At 41.7% G+C, this 24,811-nt stretch overlaps 1 protein-coding gene across 4 annotated transcripts in view; it reads left to right on the top strand.

Moving 5' to 3' along the window:
- DPYS (dihydropyrimidinase) overlaps window positions 1-24,811 on the top strand; it is a 122,389-nt gene that overhangs the window by 10,205 nt on the left and 87,373 nt on the right. For 3 of the 4 annotated variants that reach the window (XM_043880046.1, XM_043880045.1, XM_043880044.1), the window contains exons 2-4: window positions 16,213-16,371; window positions 21,672-21,851; window positions 23,385-23,574. In XM_043880046.1, coding sequence (XP_043735981.1) covers window positions 16,213-16,371; window positions 21,672-21,851; window positions 23,385-23,574 — 529 coding nt within the window. The remainder of the gene's footprint in view (window positions 1-16,212; window positions 16,372-21,671; window positions 21,852-23,384; window positions 23,575-24,811) is intronic. The other variant, XM_043880047.1, reaches the window with a different exon arrangement.

Raw genomic sequence — 24,811 nt, forward strand, 5'->3', positions numbered from 1 at the left:
AGAGCGGACAGGAGGACCTGACCAGCAGAAAAGAAGATAGAGGACCATGCAAAACTCAGTAGGACGAAGGAACTAGGGGGAAAAACAGGAGTATTAGTAGGACTGGACCTGCCCTCAGCGGGTGGGGGAACTGAAGCAGGGGTCCAATCCCCACAGCGGGCAATTGTCTGCATCAGAGGAGAAACATTTAAGGCTGAGAGTGAAATAGCTGATCTATGGCAGCCTAAATGGAATGAGAATCAGCTCTTGCCACAGCCATACATACCCTGGACAGGAACACTGGTCTCCCGGAAGGTGCAGCAGCTGGGAGCTGGAGTTTAGGGATTGTGGAGCAATCATAGGGTGAGGGCTGCTGTTGACTGCAGAGAGACAGATAGAGGGGATGTGAGGGAGGAGACTGTGGTGGAAAATGCCAGTGGAGGGAAGCCAGGCAGCCATGTAAGCAAGGCGATACTGCTGAGTCATGCGTCAGGGGTGGAGCCTCCACCATAGCCTCTCTCTTCCCACACGCCGGCATCGGCAGCTGAACAATAGGGAGGCTGGCCCATCAAATGCCTGACACAAGAACTACAGAGTAGGACCCCACCCAGGGTGCCCCTTTAAGTGCCTGAAGAGCCATCTACAGAGTAGGACCCCACCCAGGGTGCCCCTTTAAGTGCCTGAAGAGCCAATCTACAGAGTAGGACCCAGCCAGGGGGTCCTCTCTATGTGCCTGATGCGCCAAACAAGAGAAGGACCCCAGACCAGTCCAATTCAGTTGTTGCTCAGTCGTGTCCAACTCTTTGCAACCCCATGGATGCCAGGCTTCCCTGTCTATCACCAACTCCCAAAGCTTGCTCAAATTCATGTCCATTGAGTTAATGATGCCATCCGACCATCTCATCCTCTCTCATCCCCTTCTACTCCCACCTTCAATCTTTCCCAGCATCAGGGTCTTTCTTAGAGAGTCAGTTCTTCGAATCAGGTGGCCAAAGTATTGGAGCTTCAGCTTCAGCATCAGTCCTTCCAATGAATATTCAGGGTTGATTTCCTTTAGGATAGACTGGTTGGATCTCCTTGCAATCCAGGGGACTCTCAAGAGTCTTCTCCAATACCACAGTTCACAAGCATCAATTCTTAGGTGCTCAGCTTTCTTTGTAATCCAACTCTCACATCCATCATGACTACTGGAAAAACCATAGCTCTGACTAGACAGATCTTTGTTGGCAAAGTAATGTCTCTTCTTTTTAATATGCTATCTAGGTTGATCACAGCTTTCCTTCCAAGGAGCAAGCATCTTTTAATTTCATGGCTGCAGTCACCATCTGCAGTGATTTTGGAGACCAAAAAAATTAAGTTTCTCACTATTTCCATTGATTTCCCCATCTATTTGCCATGAAGTGATGGGACCAGATGCCATGATCTTAGTTTTCTAAATGATGAATTTTAAGCCAGCTTTATCACTCTCCTCTTTCACTTTCATCAAAAAGCTCTTTAGTTCTTCTTTGCTTCCTGCCATAAGGGTGGTGTCATCTGCATATCTGAGGTTATTGATATTTCTCCTGGCAATATTAATTCCAGCTTGTGCTTTATCCAGCCTTGCATTTCTCATGATGTACTCTGCATATAAGTTAAATAAGCAGGGTGACAAAATACAGCCTTGACATACTTCTTTCCTGATTTGGAACCAGTCTGTTTTTCCATGTCCAGTTCTAACTGTTGCTTCTTGACCTGCATACAGATTTCTCAGGAGGCAGGTCAGGTGGTCTGGTATTCCCATCTCTTCAAGAATTTTCCACAATTTGTTTTGATCTGCACAGTCAAAGGCTTTGGCATAGTCAATAAAGCAGAAATAGATGTTTTTCTGGAACTCTCTTGCTTTTTTGATGATCCAACAGATGTTGGCAAATTGATCTCTGGTTCCTCTGCCTTTTCTAAAACCAGCTTGAACATCTGTAAGTTCACGGTTCATGTGCTGTTGAAGCGTGGCTTGGAGAATTTTGAGCATTACTTTGCTAGCATGTGAGATGAGTGCAATTGTGCAGTAGTTTGAGCATTCTTTGACATTGCCTTTCTTTGGGACTGGAATGAAAACTGACCTTTTCCAGTCCTGTGGCCATTGCTGAGTTCTCCAAATTTGCTGGCATAGTGAGTGCAGCACTTTCACAGCATCATCTTCTAGGATTTGAAATAGCTCAACTGGAATTCCATCACCTCCACTAGCTTTGTTCATAGTGATGTTTCCTAAGGCCCACTTGACTTTGAATTCCAGGATGTCTGGCTCTAGGTGGGTGATCACACCATCATGGTTACCTGAGTCATGAAGATATTTTTTGTATAGTTCTTCTGTGTATTCTTGCCACCTCTTCTTATATCTTCTACTTCTGTTAGGTCCCTACCATTTCTGTCCTTTATTGTGCCCATCTTTGCATGAAATGTTCCCTTAGTATCTCTAATTTTCTTGAAGAGATCTCTAGTCTTTTCCATTCTCTTGTTTTCCTCTATTTCTTTGCATTGATCACCGAGGAGGTCTTTCTTATCTCTCCTTGCTACTCTTTGGAACTCTGTATTCAAATGGGTATATCTTTCCTTTTCTCCTTTGCCTTCAGCTGCTCTTCTTTTCTCAGCTATTTGTAAGGCCTCCTCAGACAACCATTTTGCCTTTTTGCATTTCTTTTTTTGGGGGTTGGTCTTGATCACTGCCTCCTGTACAATGTCATGAACTTCCATCCATAGTTCTTCAGACACTCTGTCAAATTTAATCCCTTAAATCTATTTGTCACTTTCGCTGTATAATTGTAAGGGATTTGATTTAAGTCATACCTGAGTGGTCTGGTAGTTTTCCTTACTTTCTTCAATTTAAGTCTGATTTTGGCACTAAGGAGTTCTTGATCTGAGCCACAGTAGCTCCCCATCTTCTTTTTGCTGACTGTATAGTTTCTCCATCTTTGGATGCAAAGAATATAATCAATCTGATTAATCAATATAATCAATCTGATTTTGGTATTGACCATCTGGTGATGTCCATGTGTAGAGTGTTCTCTCGTGTTGTTGGAAGAAGGTGTTTGCTATGACCAGTGCATTCTCTGGCAAAACTCTGTTAGCCTTTGCGCTGCTTCATTTTGTACTCCAAAGCCAAATTTGCCTGTTACTTGAGGTATCTCTTGACTTCCTACTTTTGCATTCCAGTCCCCTATGATGAAAAGCACATTTATTGGGTGTTAGTTCTAAAAAGTCTTGTAGGTCTTCATAGAACCATTTGATTTCAGCTTCTTCAGCACTCCCCAGGCAAGGGAGCCCTCTAAGTGCCTGAATAAGGTGGAGCTACGGAGAAAGACTGACCAAAGAGGCCTACTGATTGCCAACTAAAAAAGGCTTGAAAAAAGACTCTGATAGGGCCATAACTCCTGTGGCAGATGCAGTCTATGTCCCTACACACTTATGCCGCCAGGGTCCCTGCAAGCCAAGTAGCTGCACCATCTTATGCTCAACTCTCACTGGGGCAGAGCTGCCACGGGCAAAAAATAAGTCTTGCACCTATGCTCATAGGGTCACTCGGTCATGTCCAACTCTTTGTGAACCTGTAGACTGTGGCCTGCCAGGATTCTCTGTCAGAGAGGGGGTTCTCCAGGCAAGAATACTGGAGCATGTTGGCCAATTCTGGTTGCCATACCTTTCTAAAGCACTGTATTTCCTGCTATCCTAGCCACCAACCCCCTGAGTACCTGGTGCTGCCAGAACCTCTGAGACACAAGCAGCTGCACCACCTCCACACCTGGCCCTCACAGGGGCAAACCCAAGCCATCCAGGGCAGCCTCAGGAGCTAAACTCCAGGGGACAACCCACATGTAGAGGTGGAAACAAAACCACAATTGAAACCCAGAGGTGGAAATAAAACCACAATTGAAACCCAGGGGCAATGTGTCTAAGGAAGAAGATCCAAAATCTTCCTACCAGCTATATAAGCTGCAACTTAAGTCCACATGATCAACTAAGCAGACTCTGTGTCTATGGAATACATAAAAGGCCATTGAGAGCTCCCACAAAAGAAAACGCACTAACTCTGATAGCTGTGGACATTGGAGGCAAAAACACACAGGAGTAGAACCAGATTGGAATCTGTCCCACAGCAGATCCAGAGATCAGCAGTGTTGGAGGACATCCTAGGGAGAGATCAAGCCCTGAGCATTTGGAGTTGGAGCACTGACTCCAGGACCCTAGACTACCAAAAAACTACCCGTAGTGAGTATCAAATAGTGGGAGCTCACGCAAAGGAAACTACTTGAATACAAGACCCAGCATCACCCAACCACGAGTAGCACCCTGTGCAGGATGCCTCATCTAAACAACAAACAAAACAAAAATACAATCCCAATCATCAGCAGACAGGATTACCACCTCACTCAGCCTTGCCCATCAGAGGAAAAACAAACGACAAACAAACAAAAACTCGGCACAAATTTTATCCTATATAAAGTTCACACAACACTGGACCAACCTTAGGGGAGCAGAAACCAAAAGGAAGAAAGAATTCAACCTTCTTCAAGGAAAGAATTCAACTTTCCTTGAAGCCTCGGAAAAGAAGACCTCAAACACAACAGCTTAAAAAAAAATAATGAAAAGACAGAGAAATAACTGCAGAAATGAAAGAGCAAACTAGAAACACAGAACTCCAAATAAATGAAGACTAAATAGGCAAACTGCCTGAAAAAGAATTCAGAATAATGAGAGGAAAGATGATTGAAACCTTGAAAACAAAATGGATAAAATGTAAGAATCAATTAAAAACACCTAGAAGAATTAAAGAATAAACATACAAAGACAAACAACACAATTACTGATATTAAAAATACTCTAGAAGAAATCAAGAGCAGAACATCTGAAGCAGGAGAATGAATTAGTGAAATGGAAAATAAAATGGTGGAAATAACTTCTGAAGAGCAGAATAAAGTAAAAAGAATGAAAAGAATTGAGGACAGTCTCAGAGACTTCTGGGACCATATCAAACACATCAACATTCAAAGTATAGGGATCGCAGAAGAAGAAGAGAAAAAGAAAGGGTATGAGAAACTTCTTGAAGAAATTATAGTTGAAAATTTTCCCGACACGGAAAAGGAAATAGTCAATCCAGTCCAAGGGGCACATAGAGTCCCATACAGGATAAACCCAAGGAGAAACATGCCAAGACACATACTAATCAAACTAACAAAGACTAAACACAAAGAAAGAATATTAAATGCAGCAAGGGAGAAGCAACAAGTAACATACAAGGGAAACCCCATACACTTAACAGCTTATCTTTCAGCAGAAACTCTGCAGGCCAGAAGGGAATGGCAGGATTTATTTACAGTACTGAAAGGGAAAAATCTACAACTGTACCCAGCAAGGATCTCATTCAAAATTGATGGAAAAATAAAAAGCTTTTCAGACAAGCAAAAGTTAAGAAAATTCAGTACCACCAAACCAGCTTTACAACAAATGTTAAAGAGGCTTATATAGTCAAGAAATACAACAGAAGAAAAAAGATCTACAAAATCAAACCCAAACAATTAAGAAAGTGGCAATAGGAACATATATACCAACAGTTACTTTAAATGTAAATGGATTAAATGCTTCAATCAAAAGACACAGACTGGCTGAATGGATACAAAAACAAGACCCGTATATATGCTGTCTACAAGAAACCCACTTCAGACCTCAAGACACATACAGACTGAAAGTGAGAGGATGGAAAAATATATTTCATGCAAATGGGAAGCAAAAGAAAGCTGAAGTAGCAATTCTCACATCAGACAAAATAGACCTTAAAGAATATTAAAAGAGATAAGGAAGGACACTACATTATGTAGTGTAGATCAATCCCTTGGGTTGATCAAGGGATCAATCCAAGAGGAAGACATAACAATTGTAAATATCTATGCACCCAACATAGGCGCACCTCAGTACATAAGACAAACACAGACATAAAAGGAGAAATTGACAGTAACACAATAATAGTAGGAGACTTTAACAACCCACTCACACCAATGGACCGATCATCAAAACAGAAAATACGGAAACACAAGCCTTAAATGATACCTTAGATGAGATGGATCTCATTGATGTCTTCAGGACATTCCATCCAAATGCAGACAAATACACCTTCTCCAGTGCACATGGAACATTCTCCAGGATAGACCACATCTTGGGTCACAAATCAAACCTCAGTAAATTTAAGAAAATTGAAATCATATCAAGCATCTTCTTGACCAGAACACTATGAGACTAGACATCAATTACAAGAAAAAACTGTAAGAAGCACAAACACATGGAGATTAAACAACATGTTTCTAAATAACCAACAGGTTACTGAGGAAATCAAAAGGGAAATAAAAAAATTTATAGAAACAATGACGATGAAAACACAACTCAAAACCTATGGGATGCAGCAAAAGTACTTCTAAGAGGAAAGTTTATAGCAATACAATCCTACCTCAAGAAGCAAGAAAAGCACCAAATAAACAACCTAACTTTGCACCTAAAACAACTGGAAAAAGAACAACAACAACAACAACAAAGAAAAAGTCCAAAATTAGTAGAGGGAAAGAAATCATAAAGATCCGAGCAGAAATAAATGAAAAAGAAGTGAAAGAAACAATGGTAAAGGTTAATAAAACTAAAAGTTGGTTCTTTGAGATGATAAACAAAACTGACAAACCTTTAGCCAGACTCAACAAGAAAAAAAAAGAGAGAGAGAGAAGAATCAAATCAACAAAATTAGAAATGAAAAAGGAGAGGTTACAACAGACAATGCAGAAATACAAAGGATTATAAGAGACTATTATGATCAACAATATGGCAATAAAATAGATAACCTGGAAGATATGGACAGATTCTTAGAAAAGTTCAATCTTCCAAGACTGAACCAGGAAGAAATAGAAATTATGAACAACCCAAACAAGCACTGAAATTGAAGCTGTGATCAAAAATCCCCCAAAAAACAAAAGCCCAGGACCAGATGGCTTCACAGGAGAATTTTATCAAACATTTAGAGAAGAGCTAATGCCTATCCTTGTAAAACTGTTTCCAAAAATTGCATAGGAAGGAACACTTTCAAACTCATTCTATGAGGCCACCATCTGGTTTTGATACCAAAACCAGACAAAGACAACACACAAAAAGAAAACTACAGGCCAATACCACTGATGAACATAGATGCAAAAATCCTAAACAAAATTTTAGCAAACAGAATTCAGCAACACATCAAGAAGCTCATACACCATGATCAAGTTGGGTTTATTCCAGGGATGCAAGGATTCTTCAATATACACAAATCAATCAGTGTGATACACCATATTAACAAATTGAAAGATAAAAGCCATATGATGATCTCGATAGATGCAGAAAAAGCCTTTGACAAAATTCAGCACCCATTTATGATGAAAACTCTTTAAAAAAATGGGCATAGAAGGAACCTACCTCAACATAGTAAACTCCATATATGACAAGCCTACAGCAAACGTTATTCTCAATGGTGAAAACTGAAAGCATCCCCCATAACATCAGGAACAAGACAAGGGTGTCCACTTTTGCCACTATATTCAACATAGTTCTGGAAGTCCTAGCTGCAGCAATCAGAGAAGAAAAAGAAATAAAAGGAATCCAGCTTGGAAAAGAAGTAAAGCTCTCTTTGTTTGCAGATGACACGGTACTGTCCATTGAAAACTCTAAAGATAGTATCAGAAAATTACTAGGGCTAACCAGTGAATTTAGTAAAGCTGCAGGATACGAAATCAATACACAGAAATCACTTGCATTTCTATACACTAATAATGAAAAACCAGAAAGAGAAATTAAGGAATCAATGCCATTCACCATTGCAACAAAAGAATTAAATATTTAGGAATAAACTTACCTAAGGAGACAAAAGAACTGTACTCAGAAAGTTATAAGATAATGAAAGAAATCAAAGACGACATAATCAAATGGAGAGATAGTCCATGTTCCTGGGTAGGAAGAATCAATATTGTGAAAATGACTATACTACCAAACACAATCTACAGATTCAATGGGATCCCTATCAAATTACCAATGGCATTTTTCACAGAACTAGAACAAAAAATTTCACAATTCATATGGAAACACAAAAGACCCTGAATAGCCAAGGCAATCTTGAGAAAGAAGAACAGAGCTGGAGGAATCAACCTTCCTGACTTTAGATTATACTACAAAGCTACAGTCATCAAGACAGTATGGTACTGGCACAAAAACAGAAATATAGACCAATGGAACAAGATGGAAAGCCCAGAAATAAGCCCATGCACCTATGGGTACCTTATTTTTGACAAAAGAGGAAAGAATATACAATGGGGAAAAAATAGCCTCTTCAATAAATGGTGCTGGGAAAACCGGACAGCTACATGTAAAAGAATGAAATTAGAACACTTCCTAACACCATACACAAAGATAAACTCAAAATAGATTAAAAACCTAAATGTAAGACCAGAAACTATACACTAAACACTATACAACTCTTAGAGGAAAACATAGGTAGAACACTCGATGACATAAATCAAAGCAAGATAATCAAAGAAAATAATAGCAAATGAAACAACTGACAAAGGATTAATTTCAAAATATACAAGCAGCTCATACAGCTCAATATCAGAAAAACAAACAACCCAATCAAAAAGTAGGAAAAGACCTAAACAAACATTTTTCCAAAGAAGACATACAGATGGCTGACAAACACATGAAAAGATGCTCAACATTGCTTATTATTAGAGAAATGCAAATCAAAACTACAATGAGATATTACCTCACACTGGTCAGAAGGGCTGTCATCAAAAAGTCTACAAACAATAAATGCTGGGGAGGGTATGGAGAAAAGGGAAGGCTCTTGCATTGTTGGTGGGAATGTAAATTGATATAGCCACTATGGGAGACGGTATGGAGATTCCTTAAAAAACTAGGAATAAAACCACCATATGACCCAGCAATCCCACTCCTAGGTATATACCCCAAGGAAACCAAAATTGAAAGAGACATACATATCCCATTGTTCATTGCAGAACTATTTACAATATCTGTTTATTACAATAGAACATGGAAGCAACCTAGATATCCATTGACAAGTGAATGGAGAAAGAAGTTGTGGTACATATACACAATGGAAGACTACTCAACCATAAAAAGGATTGCATTTGAGTCAGTTATAATGAGGTAGATGAACCTAGAGCCTATTATATAGAGTGAAGTGAGTCAGAAAAAGAATGATAAATACCATATTCTAATGGATATACATGGAATCTATAAAAATGGTACTGAAGAATTTATTTACAGGGCAACAATGGAGAAACAGACATAGAGAATAGACTTATGGATGTAGGGGGAGGAGAGGGTGAGATGTATAGAAAGAATAACATGGAAACTTACATTACCATGTGTAAAATAGATAGCCAACGGGAATTTGCTGCCTGGCTCAGGAAACTCAAACAGGGGCTCTGTGTCAACCTAGAGGGGTGGGTGGGGAGGGAGATGGGAGGGAGGTTCAAAAGGGAGGGGATAGATGTATACCCATGGCTGATTCATGTTGAGGTTTGACAGAAAGCAGCAAAATTCTGTAAAGTAATTATCCTTCAATAAAAAATAAATTAAAAAATAAATAAATAAAAGGGATTTAGAAGACCGAAAAAAAAAAAAAAAGATGCTTAACGCAGGACTGAGTGTTTGAACAAGCTCTTCCTTGTGAGGCAAATACTTAGTAGGAAGTACAGGTCTCCTTCCCACGTCTGAATGTCCCCTTTAATTGAGATTACAGAATTGCCGCTGTGACACATGGCTCCCTGGACCCAGGGGAAAGAAGGAAGTATTTCAGCTCTTGAAATCATGTTCAGGGATTTGAGAAAACTCTGGGCTGCCAAAGGACCCTGGGTGACTAGAGAGACCGAAAAGAGGCTCGAGGGATACAGGGAGGGACGCTGACGGTGCCCAATCACTGTTCACCAGATCCCAGGGTAGCAGCTAGGATCCTTGCGGCAGATGGATGGATGATGCCCTAGTGGTTTGGAAAAAGACAAATTCCGTTTTCCATCCATTGCGCACTCTGGCCCGGGCCGTCCTCTCCCAGGCACTTTGTTCCCATTTTGAGATTTGAGGAAATGGAGGAAAGTGGGAAAGAGAAACAGAACAAGAAGAAATGAAAAAAGACAAAAGTCTGCTCCTTTTCAGTTCATTAGGGATGTGAAGCATTTGTGATAAATATTTATTCATGATTAAATTATAGCTAGCCCCAGGAAATTTGCTGTAGTTTTAACAAAAGCGGCTGTTTGACCATCACATCTTCAGTTTCATGAGCCTCGTCATTACTTAATTTATATGGCATATATGAGTTTGTATCATATTATGTAAAACCTATACTTAATATAATACACCAGGCTTCCCTGGTGGCTCAGACGGTAAAGAATCCTCCTGCAATGCGGGAGACCTGGGTTTGATCCCTGGGTTAGGAAGATCCGCTGGGGAAGGGAACAGCTACCCACTCCAGTATTCTGGCCTGGAGAATTCCATGGACAGAGGAGCCTGGTGGGCTATAGTCCATGGAATCACAAAGAGTCGGACACCGCTGAACGACTTTGACTCACACTAAAACCATGTAAAATTTATTTTTTCATCTTTCGAAAGTTAGGCTTTTTCTAGAAAATATAGCAACTACAAAGACAAAAGTTAACTGGAGGAAAATGAAGAAGACCCGTAAGCACGCCATTCAGAAACAGCCACTGAAAACGTTTCGTCCTGACTCCGTCCTATTTTGTTTTCTTGCCAAGGGCTGATATGTTCTGGAGCGTGTTGCTGCGGCTTCTCTCTCTCTCTGTCTCTGGTTATTTCCACTGACCCCAGGACCCCTCTAGCACCCTTTCCAAGGTCACTGCCACGTCTTTCTCCTATCTTCCTCCTGAGTGTTGTTCAGTATCAGGGCTGCGTCTCTCTCTCTCTGCAGAGTGGACATGCGCCCGAGCATCTCATGCTCTCTCCCAACTGTGCCGCCCTCCTCTGCCCCTCATCGACCACCTCAGTCACCCCAAGCAAACGCAGCTCACAGACCCCCATCACCCTTGCAGCCACCACCGCCCTGCCTGCCTCTGGGAATCACTGCTTCACACGTCTTGGTCATCTTTTCAAATTCATTTATTTTTAACTGGAGGATAATTGCTTTACAACACGGTGTTGGTCTCTGTCATACGTCAACCTGAATCAGTCATCGTGTACATATGTTCCTTCCCTCTAGAACCTCCCTCCCACCTCCCCCTGTTTTTGAAGTACAGTTAGTTGATTTACAATATTATGTCAGTTACAGGTGTATAGCATAGTGAGTCAATGATTTTGCAGATTATACTCCATTATAGGTTATTACAAGATAATGGCTATAATTTTCCGTACTGTGCAGTATATCCTTGTTGCTGCTCTGTTTTATTACACACAGTCGTTTGTATCTCTCAATCCTGACTGTCCCTCCCCGATTCCTGCTCTCCTTAGATAACCACGAGTTTGTGTTCTCTGTGAGCCGGTGTCTGTTGTGCAGATACATTCTGCCCTTTACCACTTTTCTGCTGATTCTTCCTCGCGGACCCTTTTCTCAGCACTTCTGCCTGCTCCTGGCTGTTCCCGAGAGCACAGGCTCTGGAACCCAGTGACCTGGGTCCCGTCCAGCCTTTGTCATTCTCTCGCTGTGAGAACTAGGGGGTTATTTCATGGTGCTATTCTCAGTTTCCTCAACTCTAAAACGGGGTTAATGATATGACCTGCTGCTGAGGTGGTTTAAACTCTTAGAACATCAGAATAGTTCCTGGAACATAATAGGTGCTCTCTACCAGCTAGATTTTATTACCATTAGTGGCAGCTTCGAGTGTATGTCCTGATACTAATTCAAATCCCAGCCTCCTCTGATCTGTTTCCCTCCTCTGAATTTTCCAGCAGTCTTTTCCCTCTGCCTCTTCTAACATGCATGCTAAGTCACTTCAGTTGTGTTCGACTCTTTGCGACCCCATGGACTGTAGCCCACCAGACTCCTCTGTCGATAGGATTCTCCAGGCAAGACTACTGTAGTGGGTTGCCATGCCCTCCTCCAGGGAAATCTTCCCAAGCCAGGGATTGAACCAGCGTCTCTTATGTCTCTTACATTGGCAGGTGGGTTCTTTACCACTTAACACCACCTGGGAAGCCCATCTCTTCTAGGAGCTTAGCAATGTTAACTTCCTTTTCACAGTCCCTATACTGTGCTTACTATGGAAGTGTACTTGCTACCTGTTATCACCATCTGATTATTTTATAATTGTTTGTTTGTATTTCTGTCTCCCCCTCTAGACTGTTTGATTATTCGTGTGTCTGATCATTTGTGTTTCACATGGTGGAATGACCAGGTGAACCACTAGGGGTCTAGTTTCTTCTGTTTAGTTGCTTAGTCCTTGCTCTGTGTAAGATCAAGGAATGGACAATGTCTAAACACAAGAAACTGGTGATGTGTATTGCCTCCTGGAAGTCAGAATTGGAGGGAAGATTTTTCACTGCATTGTGTGTAACCACCCCTTTCATTCCATGTAATAACTTACATAGGGTAGACTTTTGGGGGGTAATAATTGTATTAAGATGTAATTCATATATAATAATATTTATTCATTTGGGTGTGCAGTTTAATGTTTTTTAGTACATTCACAGAGCTGTGCAAACATCACCACATTTTTAGAACATTTTTATCTCCCTCAAAAGAAGCCCAGTACCCTTTAGCTCTCATCCCAACTTTCCCCAACCCCCTTAACCCCAAGAAACCACTAGTCTTCCTAATGTGTGATTTATCCCTTTTGGATGTTTCATGTAATTGGAGTCATAGAATATGTAACCTTTTGTGACTGGCTTCTTTCACTTAGCATCATGTTTTCAAGGTTCATCCAAGTTGTAGCAGGTGTATCAGAATCTCATTCCTTTTAATGGCCAAATAGTATTTCATTGTATGAACACACCACCTTTTGTTTATTCATTCAATAGTAGATGGGCATTTGAGTTGTTTCCACTTTTTGATTATTATGAATAATGCCGCTCTGATTATCTGTGTACAAGTTTTTGTGTGGACATGTTTTCATTTCTCTCGGGTATATACCTAGAAGTGGAATTGCTAAGTCGCATGATAACTCTATGAGGAACTGCCAAAGTGGCTGCATCGTTTTATTTATATTCCCACCAGCACTGTATTTAGTTTCCCACATCCTGCATGTGATGAGACTTTTAATATGGGAAGAATTGTTCTTTAAGCTTGATTTTCTAGTTCAATAGACAGGAAAAAGGTATTTTCTTTCAACACTTTAATTAACAGCACTTTCTATTAGAAAAATGCCTTTCATCCTCAAGGGATATTTGTGAGAAGATATTTTAGAAGGAAGAAGGTGAGAAGATTAATCTGCATTCAAATAAAAATCCAGAGCCTAAGGAATTTTTTCTGGTACTCTCATTATACCCATAGGGATGTCTTAAGAAATGCAAATATGTATTGTTTCACCATGCATAAGGCAATTGTTATCTAAAGATAGAGATAAAAGTACAGAATCCTGTATAAATAGTGAGATTTTTGAGAGCAAAAAGAGTTGGAGTGGGACCAAATGATTTAAGGAAAAAGTAAAAATCCACTGAAGTAAGTACGAAAACAGAGATGGAATATAGCTGGTGTACCTGCTGGAACCTGGGAGCACTCATTATGTCTGGGGAGGGAGGCTGTGGGGTGGGGGGTAGGGGAAGGTGACATGTGGGCAAACCTGGGAGAGAAGCTGGTGGCACGCCCTTCTTTGTTGTAACATGACAACATGTAACTTTGTCTCTGATGGTGAGATGAGCTGACATATGAAAAGTGGGAAAAGGCCTAATTCACAAAGGCTCATTGTGAGTTGAAGTTTACGAAGCACTTACCATGAACCAAACACCATATTAAGCACTTTATATACATCACTTCAGTATAATCTTCCCAGCGACTGTATGGTTTAGGTACAATTATCGTCCTCACTTCACAGGTTAGCAATCAGAGGCACCCGGAGGTTGAGAAGTTGCTGTCTACTTTCCCCTGTTCATTGCAGGATTAGTCACAAGTCAAGATATAAATAAGTTTACGTGTCCATCTATGAATGAGTGGATAAAGGAAACCTGTGTATATACAATGGAATATCATTTAGAAAGAGGGAAATCCTGCCATTTGTGACAACAGAGACGGACCTTGAGGACATTGTGCTGAGTAAAATAATATGAACTCACTTATATGTGGGATCTAAAAAAACCAAACTCAGAGAACCCAAGAGTAGAATGGTGGTTGTCAGGGGCTGAGAAGCAGGTGGGGGGCGGGAGGGGAGCTGTGGTTCAAAAGACACAGGCTTCAGTTACAAGATGTATAAGTTCTGAGGACCTGATACACAGCGCAATACTGTACAAGGAAGGGAGGTACAAATGAACTAACAAAGGAAAGAGCTTCCCTGCTGGTCCAGTGGTAAAGACTCCACCTGCCAATACAGGGAATACGGGTTTGATCCCTGGTCTGGGAAGAGTCCCTGTGCTAAGAGGCTGCTAAGCCCAGGAGCCGCCAGCGACTGAAGCCCACGCACCCATAGAGCCTGGGCTCTGCGAGGAGAAAGCCTGTGCATCACAGCTAGGGAGCAGCCGCCGCTCTCCAAAACTAGAGAAAGCCCGCTTGCAGTCATGAAGAGCCAGAGCGGCCAAAAATAAACACTAAATAGATTTAATTTTAAAAAGGAAGGAAGGAAGGAGTGAGGGAGTGAAGGAGTGACTCGGAGTGTAATGTTGAAGCTGAGCTGTGCCCTGGAACCAGTGAGTCTGTGTGGTCAGTGCCCTTAACCCATGCGCTAGTGTATCTCTGCCTGTTGTTTTTCTTCATTTGAATTGTGGTTATTGTTCAGTCACCTGGTCGTGTCCGACTCTTTGCAACCCCATGGACTGCAGCACGCCAGGCCTCCCTGTCCCTCACCACTTCCCGGAGTTTGCCCAAGTTCATGTTCATTGCATCGGTGATGCTGTCCAACCGTCTCATCCTCTGATGCCCTCTTCTTCTTCTGACCTCGATCTTTCCCAGCATCAGGGACTTTTCCAATGAGTCATCTGTTCGAATCAGATGACCAAAATACTGGAGCTTCAGCTTCATCATCAGTCCTTCCAGTGAATATTCAGGGTTGATCTACCTTAAGATTGACTGGTTTGATATCCTTGCTGTCCAAGGGACTTTCAGGAGTCTTTTCCAGCACCACAGTTCGAAGGCATCATTTCTTTGGCATTCTGCCTTCCTTATGGCCCGGCTCCCACAACTGTACGTGAGTATTCAATCATTGTTTGAATACAACAGTTAAAAACATACTTAACCATCTTGTAATAAAAGCAGTGTAAATAATTAGTCAAAGACATTTGATATAACTTAATAGTTTTTAATCCAGTCATAATGTACCATAGTATAATATGCCAAAGAGACTAGAAGTCTCAAGGCAGATCATGCAGGGCCTTGTAGACCATGTTTATGTTAAAGGCTATCCCAGGGGCAGTGGGAAGCATTCAATTTTATGTCTTGGAGTCAAGAGGTCACACTTGTGCTTTGAAATTTCCTTCTAATTGCAATAAAGGGGTTTGTATTGGAAGAAGTAATAGCAAAACTGGGGGCATGAGGAGCAAGCCGAGGGGTAACAGTAAGGCCAGAGCACTGGAGATGGATTAGGGGAGACAGCTGAGGATTAAGGAACCATTCAGGAGTTGCCTGAACGAAGACCAGCTGGGAATCACGTGAGTCTTCTGAGAGTCTGTGTGGAACCCAGTGTCATTAGAGATACAGTTCTCCGAGACTGAGTCTAATGAAGTGGATTTTACAGTGATGAATATAGTTCTCTTGAGAAGAAAAATGTTTGAATCGTCTCCGTTTTTCCGTTTTGGCTTTTCTTTACAGCCTTCACTCTGTTTTCTTTGGATCAAAGCCATTTTCATTTCACCAGACGTGTCATTCTTTTTGCAGAAGCCATTCTAGCTCTTTTAATGCTTCACACTTTAATTTATGGAACATCTATTCATGTCTCTCTGGATCTTTTACACAGGCAGCATCTTTGTGCAAATTCCTGGGCCCGTCAAATTTGCCCAAGTGCTTGTAAATGCGTGCAGTTCAAGGAGATAAATGACTCAACTAGAAAACCAATGGCTAACCTGTTGAAACTCTCTTTGTGATTTCAGGCTGCCCTGGCAGGAGGCACCACCATGATCATTGATTTTGCTATTCCACACAAAGGCCACTCCCTCATTGAGGCCTTTGACACCTGGCGAAGCTGGGCTGATCCCAAAGTCTGCTGCGACTATAGCCTTCATGTGGCGGTGACGTGGTGGAGTGACCAGGTGAACCATGGAGGGGTCCAATTTCTTCTAGTTAGTCCTTTAGTCATTGCTCTGTGCAAAGATCAAGGAACGGGCAACATCAAAACATAAGAAACCGGTGATGTTGGTTGCTTCCTGGAACTCACAATTGGAGGGAAGACTTTTCATTGCCTACTCTTTTGTACCATTTGAGTTTTAAATCCTGTGAAGTATTATCAATTGAGAAAACTAAAAAAAGAAAAAGCATATGAAGATAATAGGATAAATCCCTTATACTCATTCACAATAGTCTTTCCTAATATTTAAGTCATGAATTGTTAATACTTTAAAAGCAATTTTTAAAAGTACTGGACTTTTCAACTTCAACATCTCCAGGCACTTTTAAGGAGTCTTTTCCCACAGATTAGACTTCAGTTAGATAAATATTTTTAATATCTGGAAAAAAAACAAGAAAGGGACAGACCAGGAATGTTTTCAAGGCCTTCTCCAAGCTGTGTGCTAAGCTGATGCTCTGTTAATATCAACTCCTGGTCAGATCACTTCAAAATAGAGTTTCCACAGTCTTCTGTATCTGCTCACTATTTAGACCATGGCAGAAATAACATGACTCAGATAGAAAAGATAGTTTTGTGAGATGTTAAAATAAGCTTATTTTTCCCATGAAAACATGTATGTGTACTTTGGAAAGAAAGTTTTACTTGTGATTTAAATCAATAGCATGTTTTCCACATTGGACTTAATTCAGAAATCTTTTTGCTAGAAAGGGCTCACAGGGGTGACTTTATTTGAAGTCACCATGTAACTTCTGTCCCTACTTCCTCCCAAAATTTGGGTTGTAGACACTAAGTTAATATAAAACAAGTAATCAGATAGTTCAGCAAATGTATTAGCAAGGTTTAGAGTCCAGAGAAAAAGTTAATTTTTTTCCAGAAACAGCATTCTAAATGAGGCATCTGACCTCCTTTTTGCATTTAAGGTCTTCCTGCCTTCCTCCTTCTCTCCGGCCCCTCCTTCTTTCCCTTGTCCTTTCCTCCTTTCCTCCCACTCTTGTTTTATAATATTGAGCAAAGGTGAAAATGCTTGCGCGTACCAGTGTTTCTCACATTTTAATATGTAAATAATTCACCTGGTGAATACTGTTAAAGTACAGATTATGTTTAGTGAGTGTATTCGTTTGCTAGGACTGCTTTAACAAAGAACTACAAATTTCTGGGTGGCTGAAACAACAGAAATGTACTGTCTCACAGTTTAGGAGACTCACAGCCTGAGATCGAGGTGTTGGTGCGGTTGATCCCTTCTGAGAGCTGTCAGGAATAATCTCTTTCAAGCCTCTCACCAACTTCTGGTGGTTTGTTGGCAATCTCTGGTATTCTTTGATTTGTAGGAACATCACCTGAATCTCTGCCTTTGTCTTCCCATGATGTTCTCTGTGTGTGTGTGTGTGGCTAAATCACCCCTTTTTATAAATTGAATTCAGGAAGGGCTTTTTGCCCTTCAGGAAGACTCCAGGAGAAGGGCATGGCTACCCATTGAATTATGGCCCACCCTAGTGACCTCATCTTAATTGATTACTTTGGTTAATGCCCTATTTCCAAATGTTGACCTGAAACAAGGAGACTGCTTGATATTTCTCCAGCAGAGATGGGCATATTTGAGATCAACAGAAGAATTGCAGTTCAGGGTCTACAAACATGTTGAGCCACATGCAAGTCCCCACAGGGCAAGGGAAGGGGCAGGCTTTCATAGAGGGGAGAAGGAAATTGGGAGGGCTCCAGTAAACAGAGTCCATGACTTTTCATTGTTCTGGTCCTTGCCAAGAAACAAGAGGACCCTTTCTTCTGTGTGTACATGCAGGTATGAGAGCTCCCCCTTCTGGTCTCTTGACTCTACTTAATTGAGTGAGTGAAAATCACTCAGCCGTGTCCGACTTTTTGCAACTCCATGGACTGCCAGGGTTCTCTGTCCAGGGAATTCTCCAGGCCAGAATACTGGAGTGGGTAGCCGCTCCCTTCTCCATGGGATCTTCCCAACCCAGAGATCGAACCCAGGTCTCCTGCACTGCAGGGGGATTCTTCACCATCTGAGCCACCTTCTATTTATTAATTTTTTTATAAGTCCAAGGTGGTACTGGGCTTCCCAGGTAGTGCTAGTGGGAAAGAACTTGTCTGCCAAGACAGGCGACATAAGAAGGGCATGGGTTGCCCTTCAGGAAGACTCCAGGAGAAGGGCATAACAACCCACTCTGGTATCCTTGTCTGGAGAATCCCGTGGACAGAGGAGCCTGGTGGGAGTCCATAGGGTCCCAAAGAGTTGGACACGACTGAAGTGACTTAGCATGCATGCCCAAGGTCACATTTGGTACTGCGGTTAGGATTTCAACCTATGAATTGAGGGAGACACAGTCAACCCATAGCAGTAGGTCTGGGGTTCCGCAGTAGAGCCTGAGATTCTGCATTTCTAGTAAGCTCCCGGGTGCTGCTGCTGTTGCTATTGAGGTCCCACACTTTTGGAATAGCAAGGTTTAAACTACCATGCCTGACTCAGATAGTGGGACTTACCCACGGACACGGATATGGGTGACAGGGATGTTTAACAAGGCCATCTGCAGAAAGGCTCTTCTACTCTGGGAGTCACTTGAGCAATGTGGGTTGTAATTGGGAAGCCCGTTGTGTGAATTTTCTAACAGTCTAAAGCATTTTTTTCCCCGCTATAAAAATAATAGACTCACGGCAGAAAATTCGAACTTATAAAAGTTTTTAAAAATGAAGCACATTATACCAAGTTCTACCCTTGCTGTTGTCACTTAATGCATCTTGAAACTCATTTCATCATGTCAGTGATGTTCACTCTCAACATTTTGGTGTTTTCTGCTCCTTTTCATTCATTATTCATCCAACAGAAAGTTTTTGAGTGGCCACTATGGACCAGGCACTGTTCTAGGATATAGCAACAGATAAACTATACAAGCTTAGCTTACATGCATGCTCAGTTGTGTCTGACTCTTTGCGACCCCATGGACTGTAGCCTGCCAGGCTCCTCTGTCCATGGGATTTTTCAGGCAAGAGCACTGGAATGGGTTGCCATTTCCTTCTCCAGGGGATCTTCCCCACCCTGGGATTGAACCCACATCTCATGTGTCTCCTGCTGGGGTAAAGACAGATTCTTTACCCCAGAGCCACCTGGGAAGCCCAAATTGTACAATGCACCTCCTCATATGGGGTGAAAATTCTAGAGGAGGAGGCAGGTCATCAACAAGTAAATATATTATATGCCAGCTGATAAAGTGCCATGGAGAAAAGTGAGAAAAATTAGTAAAAGAGTAAACAGTGATGGAAGCGAGTAACTTAACATCTGATATTGTCATTTTTAAAACTTTGCTGATACAGTGGGAAAAGATTGCTTTGCTTTATTTTGCACTTTTTAATGAGTAGGAAGGTTAACATTTTTTCCATGTTTATTAGTCATTTGAATTTACTGTTTGAACTGTAAATAACATTTTTCATCTAGAATGTTAGGGTTTTTCTTACCAAGTAGAAGCAGCAATAACTCTGACATTTTTGTTAACTAAGCAATAATCCTATCCTTGTTACATATTTTTTATGTTTTATTATATATATTTGTTTTATGTTATATTTATATGTGTATATTTTTTATGTGTATGTGTGTGTTTTTCAACTTGTAGAAATTCAAGCAGTTTTATTTGGTCAAATCTTCTGACTTTTCCTTTGAAGTTATTAGTCATTGTTGAGACTAAAAATGGACCTGCAAAGGCAATTACTAAACTAGTTTTGATCCTATCTTATCTCTTATCATTGGTATGATATTATGATTTATAAGAACAAATTCACATCTGGTCTTTGTCCCCATTTCTGGCACAGAGGTCCTAAAATCCTTGGAATTTCCTACATGATGAGGGCAATGAAAGGGTCTATTGTATTAAGTGAAGTGAAAGTCGCTCAGTTGTGACTGACTCTTTTCGACCCCAGGGACTGTATAGTTCATGGAATTCTCCAGGCCAGAATACTGGAGTGGGTAGCCTTTCCTTTCTGCAGGGGATCTTCCCAACTTAGGGCTCGAACCCAGGTCTCCCGCATTGCAGGCAGATTCTTTACCATCTGAGCTACAAGGAATTAAAGAGGTGATTTTTAGACACCACCTAAGGACAGGGGCTGATTGACCCAGGAGCCAACTGTGTGATTAGATGGTTAAAAATTTCAGTCCCACCCAACTGACCTCTGAGGCAGGGAGAGGGGCTGGAGCCTGGGTTAGTTGCCTGTGGCCAATGCTTTCATCAGTCTTGCCTGTGTAATGGAGCCTCCACGAAATCTAGAAGGATAGGATTTGGAGAGCTTCAAGGATGGTGACCGAGTGGAGGCTTGGGAACTCTGGCGCTCTCAGAGGACACACAAGCCCTGTGCCCTTTCCCCATTCCCTCGCCTATGAGGCACCTCTTCCATCTGATGATCGTCTGTATCTTTTGTCATGTCCTTTTATAGTAAACCATGATCCAGTAGGTACAACGTTTCTCTGAGCTCTCTGAACCACTCCAGCAGATTAATTGAACCTGAGGAGGGGGCTGTGGAAACCTCTGATTTGTAGCTGGTTGGTCAGAAGTGCAGGTGACAACCTGGACACCCCCATAGGACTGAACTCTTAACCTGTGGAGCATGGTGCAGTCTCCAGGTAGTGTTAAAATTGAGTTGAGTTGTAAGATGCCTCCTGGCTGATGTCTGGAGACCTGCTCGGCGGTGTGAAGGAACCCCCAGTCTCCCACTCACACACTGGAATTGGTGATCAGAACCTTTGAGCTGGCGACCCAGAAGGCTCCTGGGGCTTCCCACTGGTTCAGTATCTTTCACCTCCAGGAGCTGCCAGTGGGTCAGTTCACATCTTCCACCGCCTCCATCTTCCTGTGGGGTTCAGATTTGACCCCAAACCTTACTTCACATTAGCTCTGATTCTTTCTAGAGATACGACTGCTTCTGTTGCTGCCAAACGGTTGTCTTTTCATGTTCTAGAATAATTTCTTCCCACCTCAGTATCTGTTTCTCTAGATACTGAGAATTTCATATCTAAGTGTAAAAGTGAAGTATTTGGGGGAGGGAGAGTACTATTAACTCTTTCATGATTTAACTCTTTCACAGCAGTTCATCAGATGACGAAGTCTGACCCAGGGGAATGATCGATTCCTTAATTACATTTTTCTGGGGTTCAACTGATGTCCTCATTTTACTTTATTTTCTTCTGAATGCAGCATTTTGGAGAATGCTGGTATTATCTTTAAAGGGTGACATTTTGCTGTGATTGTGGTGCCCTTTTAGGTTAAAGAAGAAATGAAAATCCTCACCCAGGATAAAGGTGTGAACTCCTTCAAGATGTTTATGGCTTATAAAGATATGTACATGGTGAGAGATGTGGAGCTGTACGAGGCCTTCTCTCGGTGCAAGGAGATCGGAGCCATTGCTCAAGTTCATGCCGAAAATGGAGACCTAATTGCGGAGGTAGGTAATTACCGTTCAGAGTTTCCACAGAAGGGAAACTGCCCATGAGTTAAGGTGAAGATGACTGGCCCCAAGTAGGTAAATTCATTTAAAGGACTAGAAGAAAGGAAATTCAGGAACTAATTTTCTGCGACTTGGAAACACTTGACTCCAATTACTTGCTGTCCTTGCTCTGAGTTTTTTTGCAGGTGGTATATGCACTGGAATGAGGAGTTCCCTTTTTCAGAGCAGCCATTAGATCTCAAACAAAGTTTATTCTAAAAGCACAGATATTTTTCTTTGTGTCCCCAGCACTTTTTTTTCGTTTAAAGTATGCTCAAGCTGCTGGTTCAGAATGCCAAAGTGTGGGCATCAGCATAACCTGATGACTTAAGCAGAGCATTAGGTAGCTGTTTTAAGCCCCACTCTTTTCAGAAATAGGGTATTAAAATGTGCTCTGGAGGAATCTAGATGATATTTATTTCTCATGTTAGCTCCATCATTAATGCCCAAAGGGTACACCACCTGCAAGGTTTAAAGAGCTGCCTCTTACCCTTTATACTGGTTGGTCTTTCTCTCTCCGTGGGCTCAGTTCCCATTAAAGTCAGTGAGAGAGTGGCCACATGGCCAGAAGGCGGGGGTGGTGGGTGATACGAGGAAAGCATGAGCTGTAAGCTCAAACGGACTGGGATTTAAACTGGACTCTTCCACGTCCTAGCTGTATGATACCGGGCAAGTCATTCTGACACTCTGTCTTGACTTCCTGCCTTTCTTGTAAGGAAGAAATAACACTTTTGGAGAGGAGAAATACTAGCCTAATATCATTCTGTGGGTTAGAGGAGAAGGCAGTGAAGAGTATGAATCGGTAAAGACTAGAACTAACTACACAATAGCATGAGTCATTTCAACAAGAATCTAATGTGGGGGACTGGGATTCTTCGTTTTGTTTGTTCTGAACCAATGTCTTAAATATGGACACTGCTTTTCAAAGGGGCTTCAACTGGTAATTCAGAATCCACCTGCAATGCAGGAGACCCCGGTTCGATTCCTGGGTCTTTTCAAAGAATGTGATTAGAACAGACCTCATATCTTCTTCATCTTTTCAATCAAAATAAGTTAATTGTGAAATATGTATATGAAAAATTAACAACATGTTATCAGAGTAGCAGGGTTCCCAGATGGCTCTGTAAAGAGCCCACTTGCCAAGCAGGAGACGTGTGTTCTATCCCTGGGTTGGGCAGATCCCCTGGAAAAGGAAATGGCAACTCACTCCAGTATTCTTGCCTGGGAAATCCTATGAACAGAGAAGCCTGGTGGGCTACAGTCCATGGGGTCACAAAGAGTAAGACACAACTTAGTGACTAAACAGCAACAAATCAGACTTAGTAGATTATTTTTTCACCAAAAATGCACACTGTATCCACACACGTTCACACCCATCTCAGCCAAACAGATCTAAAATAAAAACCTGGCAGTGTATTTATTTCACAACATAATGATGGGATTTGTCATTAGCAAAGCTTTCTCCCTTGTACGTTCCTGCTGTCTTTTCAGGGAGCAAAGAAGATGTTGGCGTTGGGGATAACGGGTCCCGAGGGCCATGAGCTGTGCCGTCCAGAAGCGGTGGAGGCAGAAGCCACGCTGAGGGCCATCACCATAGCCAGCGCCGTGAACTGCCCTCTCTACATCGTGCACGTGATGAGCAAGTCTGCGGCAAAGGTGGTGGCGGATGCCCGGAGAGATGGTAATTCCTGAACTGTACCCTCCCTTACGACTCGATACTGTTAGCTAAAGAGTAAGGTGAAATAATGGCAACCCCTATGAGAAAGCTGTCCATGCATTTCCATAATTTTTCTTCCTGCCTTTTTATTAGCATCCTTTCTGTTTTCCCCCAGTCTTACACAGGTCTGTCTGTTTTTGCCCTCCTTCAGTCACAAGCCCCAGCCTTCACACCACTAACTACCAGTTCTCTAGGGCTTCCTAGGTGGCGCTAGTGGTAAAGAACCCACCTGCCAATGCAGGAGATATATGAGACGTGGGTTCCATCCCTGGGCTGGGAAGATGCCCTGGAGGAGGACATGGCAACCCACTCCAGTATTCTTGCCTGGAGAATCCCAAGGACAGAGGAGCCTGGTAGGCTACAGCCTATAGGGTTGCACAGAGTCAGACCAGTTTTCTAGTGAACTTCAAAGAAACTTCCCTGTCTCTTAGGCACCTCCATTAGCCCTTCCAATACCTGAATCAGGGTCATGCAGGGCACATAGTAGGTGCTCAATACATTTCTTTTGAACCAAATTAATTTGTCTCATAGCAACTTAGGCATTGGCACAAAGGAAATAATCATCCAAATAGTGTTTTTATGATAATTATTTTAAGATTTTTTGAACAAAGATATTTTTACTCCAAATTGTTTAATTGCCTCTCTTCTATAGTTTAATTTAATATGTGGTGGTGGTGGTGGTTGAGTCACTAAGTCGTATCTGACTATTGCGATCCCGTGGACTGTAACCTGTCAAGCTCCTCTGTCCATGGGATTCTCCAGGCGAGAATGCTGGAGTGGGTTGCCATTTCCTTCTCCAGGGGATCTTCCCAACCCAGGAATCAAACCCAGGTCTTATGTAGTCGTCTAAAAAGAAAGAGAAAATTTGCTTTTGGTGAGACTTAAGGAAGGAAATAATTACATTCATTGGCCAGTACTGGGAAAGGAAAGATGAAAAACAAATAAGGTGTATTTTATTCAACACTTTAGATGCTCCTGGGAGATGGTTGTGGTTTCTCTCACTTTTAGGAAACCAGATAACCAGAAAGATTTGTGTAACTCCTCCTGGCTGCATTTTTATAATATAGATTTTAAAACTATGAAAATAGATTTGGCATGTCCATAATAGACACTAGGATAAATTTTTTCAACATTACTTCTTATTGCTTGAATTTCAGTAAGAATTTGGGGCAAGCTAAATGCATTTTTAAATGTAATATAT

The sequence above is a fragment of the Cervus elaphus genome, chromosome 21 (genome assembly GCF_910594005.1).
Source record: "Cervus elaphus chromosome 21, mCerEla1.1, whole genome shotgun sequence".
Classification (NCBI taxonomy): domain Eukaryota; kingdom Metazoa; phylum Chordata; class Mammalia; order Artiodactyla; family Cervidae; genus Cervus; species Cervus elaphus.